Here is an 11,999-nt window from a genome sequence, read left to right on the forward strand (position 1 = left end):
AAATCATTCAGATAGAGCATTGAGAACATTAACGTTAGTATTACATATTGACACAACTTTTTTGCTTTCATAGCCTTGTGAGCTAAATTATCCAAAAGAACAACCACGCCATTAGTGGGCTTGAGCCAAAAAGAGAAAGTAGATAGTAGGTTATAGGCATCCAACAAGAGGGGAATTATGCTCCAATGCCATAATGTGGTTGTTTCGTCAAAAATAAGAGTTCTAATTCCTTAGAATAACTCCAAACTTCTTTAATGTTCCAACCCTTCAATTGAGCCTGTTGAACTCTAAGAAAGAACCCCTCTGTACTTGCTTCAATAGGGTTTCATGTCAACAAATAATCAGCAATGAATGAGATACATTTTTCCTTATGTAAAAAATAAGTATCCCATCCAGATGTATTATGACATGCATTGGAGACAGTCACAACGATCATGATGGTAAAGTCATGTTAGAACGAAAGTGTTATAGAGTTTGGTTGAGAGAGGGTTATCTGTGATTAAGGGGATGCAAGCTGATGTAGTTGATTGGAGTTAATCCACCACACTGTGGGTGTGAGAATAGCATAGGGGTTAGCTTTTTCTTTTTTGAAAATGATTTTATTTCTATGTCATCATGTAAAGTGGCATATGATGATGAAGTTTGAAAATAAATTATTGTGAGTATTGGCAAGGATAATGTTTGAATTAAAGAGATACATAATGAGATGCTAAAAAGAAGCAGCAAAAGAACTTTTTCGGTATGAAAACCCAAGGGGCTAGCTGCCCAAATCCGCTTTGTAAACTCCCAATAAAGAAATGGGTGATAGACAGATTTTGGTTGCCTGTGCCATTATACACATGTGGGGTCAACATTCATCCACTGCCTCAATAAATCCATCGTGGGAATTCCTCTAAGAAATAGCATTAAAATTTTGGTGTAATTTGAGTTTTCAGAAGAATCACCACCAATGTTAGCAAGGAGACAAACAAGAACACCTGTTTGAGATTCCACTTCAGTTAGTAAACATTCCAGGAGTTAAACACTTAACTGCCAATTTGGTGGTTAAGACCCCTATTTTTAAAGGTGGCACCACCAATTATCAGTATTAGAGTTTAAAGGAATATTTAAAATATCAGTGACAAGTGAAAAGGGAAGAAAAGATGTTAAGAGACTGGTATTCTAAGTGCTTCCTATTGTAAAGTCACTTACCTTGGATAGGGAAGATGAGATGGGATGGAATATTTAGATTAGTTAAGGGAATGGTAATTTGGGATGCATGGTTTAGTCCAAAAATCAGTATTGCATCCATTGCCAATAATGTTCCGCACCATCTTAAAAAGTGTTGGAATTATACTTACAATGCTATTCCAAGTGGTTGAGCCCTTCTTCTCTAAGGTTTGAAAATAGTGTATGCTACCCTATTGTCCCCATCATCACCTACACAACTCCCTACCTTGTAATCCCCCACCTTCTTTCACTGCCATTGACAACATCCATTTCATCATCTTTACAAGTGTAGATAACTAATTTTGTCATTCTGAGAAGACTAGGCTATATTGAATCTAGATATTCTGAAATGTTGTAGAATTCCCCATTCTTTATAGTTCTATAGGTTTTTCGTGGCCCCAGCAGTGTTCCAAATCCTTAAGATGACAATAATATTTGAAAATAGTTAAAAATAGTTTTGAAAATAATGGTAAAATTCATGAGTCGTGTAGGTGAGACCTAACCCAAACAAGAAAAGACTCACCAGTTTGAACCTAGTAACAAGCTCGGTAAGTGCATTGGCTCAAGCTAACAATCAACGATAATCCACTGGTGGAGGTGAATTACAAGGCGCTAGCCAAGCTTCATTGCTTGCCAGATCATGGGTTGTTGCAAAACATAGACTCTTGAGTATGGGTTTTGTAGCTTGTGCATTGGTCTTATTTATCCTTTGCCGACTAAAAGACTTACATAAACCCTTCCAATGGCCCGAAAGGATATTATGGATGCCACTAAAGGAGTTGGAATCCTTCGTAATTTTGATGTTTGGTTACTTAGTGGAATCTTTATCTATTCTAGCCAATGACCATCTCAATCCCTTTAAGATTAAGAAGATCACTAGGAGTTTGGATGATTAACATTGCCTAGATGTGGGTAACATAGTGGACTATAAATAAGAACTCTCTTAGATGTTTTAGAGCATTTTTAGAATATTTCAAGTCCCCATTAAGAGTCCCTGTGAAAGAAATAGAGTCTCATTCTTCTTAGCAAGTCCCTTGTTGATATATAGGATTGAGCTACTCCAAACATAAATCTAACTTGCTCTAATATCCACAGACCTTCATGAGTTTTGAAACTGGGTGAATCTTTTTTACTTCAATCAATTTCATCCATTATGCAATCAGATGTTCTCCATATACTGAGGGGAGGTCGTTGTTGTCCATTACAAGGGCAATAGCAGTATACAATGAATTGGAGCATGTTTCTTTAGTTTTTTTATGGGACTTTGTGAACTATAGTTTAGTAGGGTATTTTGTCTTGCATCCATGATTTTTTTAGGATTTTTTCGAAAACTTTTCTATTTTTCTTTAATTCTTTTTATGTTTTGCGTTATTTTTTATTTTTTGGTTAATCACTTGGAAACTCTCGTACTCTGATCAAATTGCTTGACACCCCAAAAGATTAAAAGTGTTTACTTGGACCACTCCTACATTTAAGATTTATCTTGATCCGTTAGTCAGTCACCATTTAATGATGATGTCATGGTTTGAAAAATACTTAAATACTTAAATGTTTAAATTACCTTTAAGGGTAGTGAATAGAAATTGTTACCCTAAAGTTTACTTTCCCCTTCATCGCTAAAATGTCTACACCAAAGATTTGCAGACTCTGAGAAGAACGAAGCTCCAATTGCCATTGTGATCTATTGCTGGCTATAAAAAATATTCCCCAAACCCATCGACAAACCCTTGAAGAAATCCCTATCTTTTGAAACCCTATATTGCGAACCTCCACTGCAAGCACCACTGCCGCCCACCGAAACTCCAAACCTCCACCGCAAGCGACCATGTCAAAATAGGTTAGACTCGCAACTTGCAAATCCTAAGTAGACAAGTAAACCAATTTTGGCTCTTGCATTCCTTTTTCAATTCTCATTCTTTGTTTGTTTTATATCGTATTGCTTGCTTTTTTTCCTGAGTTTTTGTTCTCATATTTTCCCTTGTATCATTTAATCCTTGCTTTTTATTTTTTCGTATGGACAATTTTTTGGCCTTACAGGTTATCCTTGGTTGATCCATTAGGCTTTCACTGCTCCTATCCCTTGCAGATTAGATTGTAGATGATCATTGCCTTGGAGAACTCTTGGTTTCACTCTTAAGAACAACATCTTTGTGGTCGCATGCTTTTGGCCCTTCTTTTGGTCTTGAGGCGGTGGACCTTGACATTACCTTGGAACCATGGAGGGTGCTAGTTGTGTGGTTACTATCTTGGTTGGGAAGATTCTTGCTTCAAAGTGTATCTCTACAGACTGCAATCACCATCTCTGAAGTGCTCACAGTGATGTAGTCCTTTCTTAAATAGTGTTGGTATGTCAGATTGAAGCTAATCTATACCTTTTGTAGATGAACAATGAAGAGAAATTCCCTTATGTTTTTCATTGTTGTCTGTAACACACTGCTTAGCTTACATTGATAGGATTTGTAGTGACAAGATGTTTCAATTTACAGGAGAAGCTTATTTATGATGATGGCTATGCCATTCAGATATATTGTGTTGTATTATTGTGGAGAGCGAGAGATTCCCAAAAGGTGAAGTGAGAGAGAGAGGAGTTGCAACAACGATTGGGAGAGAGGCTTGCTTTTCATATTGAGCGAGAGATGAGGAGATGGCGAGGGAGAAGGATAGAGGGAAAAGAGTTGCAACGGCAAGGAGGATAGACGGGAGAAAGTGAGAGTGTAGAAGTGGAGGAGAGTGGGTTGCAACACCAGATGGATTAAACGATTGTGATGCAACAAGGGGAATCAAACGGTCAATGAGGTGTGGGCATGGGATGTTCCATCCTACCCCGCTTGCTATTTGAATAATTCATTGGGGTAAAATGGACTTTTCATTTAACCACTATCAGTAGACTAACACCATCAAGTTTTATGGCACTTCAAGCAAAAATTTCAGACTTTTGGGGTGTCAAGCAATATTACGATAGTACGGGGGTGTCCAAGTAATTAATATTTTTTTCCCTTTTTGTTTGATTTGGTTTTATAATGTTTTAATTATGTTTTATATATATATATATATATATTGATCATTTGCCTTACACTTCCATGCTTAGGTTAGTTTTGCATATAGCAGTATTTTGGTTATTTTCTTATAAATAATTTTTTATAATTTTTATGTTGTTTTTTTAACGTTATTTCCTATTTGATAAATGAAATATTTTTAATTTTCATAATCTCGTTTGTTCATCACAATGATGTATTCTATTGACATGAGCAATGGTCTTTTCATACTTTTTTATCATACCCTTTTTATTAATCCTCACACTTTTTTTAGGACAATACTAACAACAAAATTTAGACTTATGTATGTGTATCTACTTTACTTTCTGTATACTAATCTTTGTCTTCTAATGCGATTAGATAGAGGGGATTGTTCACTTCTTATTTTCTTTTAAATTTCATTATTATGTTTCATGGCTTAGGTTGACTTAGCATACCTATGGTGGACATTTAGTTTAATTGGGTGGATTGAGATGCCTCACACCTTCTTTGGATTGCAATCTAACACAGACACACCCTTTGTTAGACTAATTCGAAGTGGAGTCAATAGTTTGTTTTTTAAACTTAAAAATTGAACTGGAATGATTCCGGATCTTTATTGAGGAGACCAACAACATACTCTCAATGCATAAATTATAATAAATAAAATGATATGAAAAATACAGTAATTCAAGGGAAGATAGTGAACTTCACATCACAACCATTATTAGGTTGCGGGGATGCCCGAAACTTAGGCAGCAATAAATCGAAAGTTGGACATTCAAAGAAAAGCACTCAAGTGGTTATGAGACTCTCTCTCTCTCTCTCTCTCTCTCTCTCTCTCTCTCCCCCCCCCCCCTAACATTTACTTGCTTGTTTGTGGAATAAGGGTAAAGTCCTATTTCTTGACCTTTGGATTTGATGGATAAAGAATTAAGGGTTAAGATTGACCAACTTATTTTAGAAAACCTAAAAAAGGAAGCTTGTAGGGACAAGCTCTTTCCATTTTTTACCCCGAGGACTTGGGGGAGCCATTATCCTGTAGATAGGACCATATTTTGATCCAGTCGGGCTTGGCCAAGGATCGACCGATTCTTCAAAAATTTTTAAGAACTATCCAATGATGCAAAAATTGAATATTTATCTGGTAAAAACTTAAAAAACAAAACAAAACAAAAAAATCTGAGTGGAGAGATCACCCGAATGTCATTTTAAAAGAAAATTGAGTTTGTAATATTACAATGCACTTGATTGTGAAATTTTAACTAATTCTGGGGTCATTTGACTGATCAAAACTGAGGCATTTGTTTTTTTTTTTTTTTTTTTTTTTTTTTAGATTGTCTTCGTAGAAATCTATTTGGGGGCAAGATCTAGAGTCAAATTCAAGGTGAAGGGACGCTCTCCAGCTAAAACTAAGCCACATACAACATTCCAAAGTGCATCCCCAGGGCCCAAGGTGACAAAATGAGATGTCTATAATTCGCAAAACTTGTTGGCATCAACAATGGTAGTCACTTTTAATGCTAGATGGTTTTCCCTGATGCAAATCAAAGGGAAAATGAAGTTTGAAAGTCCTTTAGCTGCTTTCCGTTTGCATACTGAGAAATGTGTTCCGTTTTGCATGTTAATGCCCATCTCAACTGCATCAAGCATACATCGAACTTTATCAATTCTCATTGATCGATACGATTGATACTGGTTCGGTATGGTATAACTTTTTTTTACAGTATCATATCTCTTTGAGTGAATTACACTCCCCTCCCCTGAATGTTTCATCTATTACACTCATACCCCTTGCGAAGTTTATAATTATAAACGTACCCTATGATGTTAACACTGTTAAGTGTTAAATGTCCTTTTTACCCCCATCCCCTTTGTCTAAAACTCAAGTCTTTCAACTTCTCCATCTTTGTTCCTAGCGGCGGCCGGCGACTCTATTCCTCTTCTTCTTCTCCGTCTCCGTTCGGCAATGGTGGGGACACAATGTTCTCAGGTGAGCACAATATTGACATAGAGGTTATCGAGAGTGGCGATATCCTTGTACTAGGAAACCTCTGTATATGATCTTATTCTTTCACTTTTTAAATCTTATTAATAAATGGGTTCTTTTCTGATCTTCTAAAAGGTTCTCTTTTTTTTTTTTTTTGTTCTTCCACAGGTGGGTTTAAGGTCAAAATTTGCGGACTAATTCAATACCTGAACCTTTTCAGTGGCGCTATCGGATACATTATTGCAGCATCTATAAGCATGTGAGTTCAACTGAAAACAAACTTATCTCCTCTCTCATTTCTAAAGATTTTTGAAGGATCTTTGGTTTAATGGTTATTTACTTTGTTGGGCTGAAAATAACATGGCTATTAAGCGGTCAAATTGCTTCCATGAGAGCAAAGGAAAGAGCCCATGTCTCATGTCAAGCAATCCACACATGATCATGTTCGGAATTGTCGAAATTCTGTTCTCCCAAATCCTAGATTTTGATCAGATATGGTGGCTCTCCATTGTCGCAGCTATTATGGCCTTCACTTACTCTACAATCGGTCTTGGGCTTGGAATTGCTAAAGTTGTAGGTTTGAACTTTAAATTCCTTTTGTTCTTTCCTTCTACAGAATCATTTACCTAAAGTTCGGGGAAACCCAAATGAAGCTCTTATCTTCCTCTGTTACACCCGTGCCCTGACTCAATCTAATTTGAATTTTTGTGATAGATCTCGGACTGGAGATCCGAAATATAGTTCCCCACACATGAATCTCGGCACATACCAACATTGCTGAAAGACCATGAACATGGCCGAGGGCAACTACCCATAAAATGGTAGCTGGTAGACAATTAGTCAAGATAGTCTGCTGTCTTGACCACTGAAAATAAGCCACCGGAAATAGCCTGGGCCTGAATCTGGTGACTGTTTTCGGTGACCATTTCCGGTGACCAAACAGACTGCTGTTAGGGTTCCGATGCCTATGGGTCCCGTTACTCGCATCGTAGACAGCTCGAATGATCCTGAATCATCCTCTACACCTTCTTCATGAGATGAGCAATTTACGAACCTAAGTAGTCAGGTCAGGTCCTCGTGCTTAGAAAATCGGATTAACCCGATCGGACCAATTAGGGTTCAACCAAACGGCCCCTAAGGCCAATTTGCTTTATAAGTGGGAAATGAGGAATTCATTTCCTCATTTTACTTGTGCTCAATGTAAGAGAGGAGAGAAAGGAAGAGGAAGAAGAGGGGGAAATGGCTTACCTTGGTGCCGGTTGCCGCCTAGTTGTAGGAATATCTACTGGAGGTAAGTACAATCTCTTTTACTACTCTCTCTCTTCATTTTGACCTAGGTTTGGATGGAATCTTAGTGCACAAACTGTGTTGAGCTCAGAGAATGCATGTTCCACCTCCCCAGTGCCATTGTCGAGCTCAAACCGAGTCTAGTGAGCTCCGACAACAAGATTAACCAAATGACCAACTAGAGTTTCAATCGTTCGATCGATGTATCTCCCAAACGGCTCAATGGAATCAGGATTTTATTAGCTTAGAATGATGCTAGGAACATCCCTTACAAACTCCACAGAATAAATCTCGGCAATCGGGCCCGAGCCAAAAAACCCCAATTTGTGTGGACAATTGTTGTACTGCCACCGGAAGCAAGCCACCAAAAACATTGGGCTTGCTTCCAGTGGACTATTTCCTGTGACTGCCCGAGCCTTAGGAGCTCTCTGCCACCTCCATCGGAAACAACATTGATATTTCCAATGGAAAGTGTCTATTTCCCCTGGGTGTTTCTGGTGACATTACTGTCACCGTAGGACTTTGATTGTATGCTTTGGGGGTGACCCACGTGGGCCCCTCTCGATGTCTCTGACACATATTAATGTACGATTACCTTTGTGTCTAGGACAATGATGCGCACGTGCCCCGAAGTCAGAATTGAGCTGATCGACCGCTGGCCGTACTTAAACCCTAACACACACGAACATAAACCAGGTGAGGGATGGTTGCTTTATTTTTGGGTTTGTTTTATTATTATAGAACTGCTCACATATGCAGGATTATACATGATTATTAATTGCTTAAATGATGATGTTATGCTATCACATGTTACATTTTTACTAAATTAATATGAAATATTGTGAAAATGTATTGCGGGATCCGATGTGGCCGAGGTAGTACTAGTACCGTGATCGCCATGTGTTTGTTTTACATATGAGACGAAATTCGATATGACCGAGGTGGTACTGGTGTCGTGATTACCGTATGCTTGTTGCATTCATGCATTGATTATGTACATTAGAGTTAGTTGTAGTCACGGATTACACCTTGTGGCCGATGTGTTACCGGTATCGTGTGCTCCGGGACTACATTTGGAAATGGATACGCTTCATGATCAACGATTGGTACCGGTGTTGCGTAGTCCATACTCAACTGTTATATGCATGCTAGATTAGGTAAATGGTCGTGGGTTACATTTTGTAGCCGATGTGTTACTGGTATCGTGGAGCCGGGATTATATTTGGAGATTGATTACACTTTGTGGTCGATGTGTTATCGGTATCGTATAATTCATACTCATTGTATCATTATGAAGGCATGTAGCATATATGTGATTAAGTATCACTCCCTAGGCTATGAACCCTTGCCAACAGGGATTAAGGTGTTAGATAACCTATTGTGGTATGTTTGATGTGTCTTTTCGAAATGCCACACCCGCTAAATGATATGATTGTTGTCAGAGACGAGAACTTGTCAGGCGTGGTTGAATGATTGGTATCGGTGTTGTGACAGCCATGAGGGGGTTATCAGGGTTTTGTTGAGTGACCCATGGACGCATATGGGGACCGACAGACTTCTATTCACGGCTAGGGTTTGTATTCTTGCATAGTCAAAGGTGATTCCGAGACGAGGGATGCAGCCTAATGTGTCATAGTAGTACTGAGATTGTGTTTATTTGGATGTACTTGAACCCCACCCCTCACTAAGCGAGTTAGAAATCCCATCTCACATATACACCCATTTTTAGATGATGATGCAAGTACTGTGGTGCCGATGGCATGTGACCAAGTATCTTTTGGGTCAGAGTATGGTGTGAGCGACTAGTGGATGCCAGAAGCGGAGGAGCACGATCAATACTGTGCTTGTGATCAATGTGTTTACGCCACACCGTGAGATTGTATGTCATATCTTGATACTTTTGATATAGATTATGGATTTTATATTTTGGAATTTATATTTATGAGTCTTAGATAATTGTAACAGAATAACTTAGTTATGGATAATATATTATCATTAAATATTTCCCCATGTTATTGATGATTCCATCATACTTTAATTCCGCTATTTTTGGTTGGTTTGTGATATGAGATTGTGAAATGTTAAGGTACTACGATCAGAGATCCTGGTAGGTTTGTAAGACAAGTACGTGTCTTACTCACACCACCGATATTCCTAATGGTAAGTTAGGTCTACTGAAAGTGGGGTGTGACATCTCTACAATCAGAGACTGGGAAATTCATGGGAAGCCTCAGCGGAATAAGCATCAGGACTATCACCGAGACCCAGAAGATATGGAGAAGCTTCCAAGCACTGGGAGACATCGCCTTTGCGTACTCTTACTCAATCATTCTCATAGAAATCCAAGACACAATCAAGTTCCCACCTTCAGAAGCCAAGACGATCAAGAAAGCAACCCTTTTGAGCGTTGCAGTAATGACTCTATTCTACATGCTCTGTGGTTGCATTGGCTACGCAACATTCGGTGATGCAGCACCCGAAAACTTTTTCACCAGCTTTGGATTCTACAACCCATATTGGCTTCTTGACATTGCTAATGCCGCCATTGTAATCCATGAGGGTTCAAAAACCCTAAATCCCAATCGGTTAAAGGTTTCCACATGGAAGAAGATGACAATAAGTGTTGAGGGCAAATAGGTCATCTCCATCGGATCAAGGGTATCTTGGGGTTTAAAGCAATTTTGTATAACATGATTCCTCACTTAACGGTTTCACACTCACGGTTAGGGTACGGTTGATAGAATCTACAACTTAGGAGGAAAAGTTTGTAATTATAAACTTAAAAAGGGAGGGTTGTGTAATAGATGAAACATACATGAGAGGGGAGTGTAATTTCCTCTATCTTTTTTGTATTTTTTATACATATAGAGTGTAAATCTGCATATAAGGATATTGGCCAATAACATGGAAAAGGAGATGAAGCTTGAGCATGTGGTCATTGTCTCGGATTGCCAAGAGGCTATTCTCTCTTGATAATTGTCAATAATCAGGCAATTTTGTGATAGTCATAAGTTTTGAAGGGCGAGAAGTTGATTTCTATTTTATATGACTAAAAAAAAAAAAAAACCTTTGACAATTATACTTTACATAAAAGAATAAGGTATCAAGTAGTACTGACACATAACTTGGTGAAGAAGGCTAATAAAGGTAGGCTTTTCAGATTAAGTTGTACAAACATATGACTCATTCAATTCGAGGGCATATGGTCGGTGTCGCCCTATCGAAGATTCTAACTCATGCATCTCGACATGGCCTCTTAGGCACCGTTTGATAACGTTTCTATTGTTTCTGTGTCTAGAAACAACATAAGCTGCTTTTCACATTTTCGGAAACAAAAACGAAATTTTTGGTATTTGATAAACCTGTTTCTCGAAACGTTTTTTGCAAACATAATGCCACTAAAAAACCCAATAGTATCATCGGATGCCCAAAAGGGAGAGAGGATTCGGTTGCCTCTTTTTAGGTTTAAATAGTTGAGAGATTGTCAGGCACAATAACCTTTTTTTTTTTCTTTCTCAAATTTGTTTATAGAGACGACAAAACAAATCAGACTTGTTTCGTCAAAGTCGTTTTTAGAATTGTAAATAAGCATAAATTTTGATTTATGTTTCTAGAAATGGGTGAAACGAAACGATTTTATCAAACTCTTTTTAGGTTGTTTCTCCGTTTCTGGGAATAAGAAAACGCAGAAACAGAACGTTGTCAAACAGTGCCTTACTACAACCTCTCTGGATTTTTTCGTTCCTAATGCTTTATTTGTCGCTCTTTGGGCAATTTCGACTACATTATCCCTATCTCGTTGCACAACACTAAAGCAATATCGTAAAGGCCTGGTAAACATAGTGATGGGAGTGGTTCTATCGTATAATTAGACATTCATTGCAGTACTTCAAGTCCTTTATTCGACATTTTTGTATTGTCCAAGAGATGGAAATGATTGTTTCACAATAGGCGAGAAATTCCTCAATACAAGTGCCACCATGCATGGACAACACATTAAGTAGGGGATTCCCTTTGTAGGTTTTAATGTAGTATTGATATTTCCAACATAAAAAAAATGGCATATTGTAGAAGGACTTGACTAGGGGACACCAAAGTGGCAGAGTTGCTCTTAATGCCTCCCCTATCCAAGGGTGGCCTTGAGTTTTGATCTTGAGTTCAAGACCCCTACCCCACATTTGCAGTATATGGTTGCATTGTGCTCTTCGTCCCTCTTTTCTTATTCTATCAAAAAAAATAAAAAATAAAAAAATTTCCCTCTTCTCTTATGCTTCACAAAGTGTGGTCCCTTCAGGCCTCTTGGCCCCTACGTAGGCTATCGTCTTGGCCTCTTAGTGGGTCTCTCTTTGGCCTCATTGTGGGTATTGCCGTATTGGTAGCCCTCAATGGGTCGCCTTCCCTTGCACAAGAACGAAAAAAAAAAAAAATCTGTCCACAAAATATAAAATACAATCTCTCCCTTACGAAGTGTTAGAAAATATCCCTAAAATATTGATTTT

At 38.2% G+C, this 11,999-nt stretch overlaps 1 protein-coding gene and 1 long non-coding RNA gene across 2 annotated transcripts; both read left to right on the forward strand.

Annotated features, from left to right (window-relative positions):
- The first annotated feature begins 2,800 nt into the window (after nt 1–2,800).
- On the forward strand, nt 2,801–3,734 carry LOC122072263. Its single transcript, XR_006138362.1, has 2 exons — nt 2,801–3,046; nt 3,247–3,734. It is a non-coding gene; the product is annotated as an uncharacterized LOC122072263 (long non-coding RNA).
- Nucleotides 3,735–6,206: 2,472 nt separating this feature from the next.
- Nucleotides 6,207–10,473, forward strand: LOC122092884 (amino acid permease 3-like). Its single transcript, XM_042663191.1, has 5 exons — nt 6,207–6,279; nt 6,382–6,473; nt 6,574–6,790; nt 9,707–10,092; nt 10,369–10,473. Exons 1-5 carry the CDS (start codon nt 6,207–6,209, stop codon nt 10,471–10,473), a joined length of 873 nt encoding a protein of 290 aa, XP_042519125.1.
- The last annotated feature ends 1,526 nt before the right edge of the window (nt 10,474–11,999 follow it).

The sequence above is a fragment of the Macadamia integrifolia genome, chromosome 2 (assembly GCF_013358625.1).
Source record: "Macadamia integrifolia cultivar HAES 741 chromosome 2, SCU_Mint_v3, whole genome shotgun sequence".
In the NCBI taxonomy this organism is placed as follows: Eukaryota; Viridiplantae; Streptophyta; class Magnoliopsida; order Proteales; family Proteaceae; genus Macadamia; species Macadamia integrifolia.

Bases quoted from the DNA above. Each gene is read 5' to 3' on its own strand.
- LOC122092884 (XM_042663191.1), top strand. From the start codon at position 6,207: ATGTTCTCAGGTGAGCACAATATTGACATAGAGGTTATCGAGAGTGGC. The intron at 6,280-6,381 runs GTATATGATCTT...GTTCTTCCACAG, and splicing joins CCTTGTACTAGGAAACCTCT to GTGGGTTTAAGGTCAAAATT. The intron at 6,791-9,706 runs GTTTGAACTTTA...CTCTACAATCAG, and splicing joins TGGAATTGCTAAAGTTGTAG to AGACTGGGAAATTCATGGGA.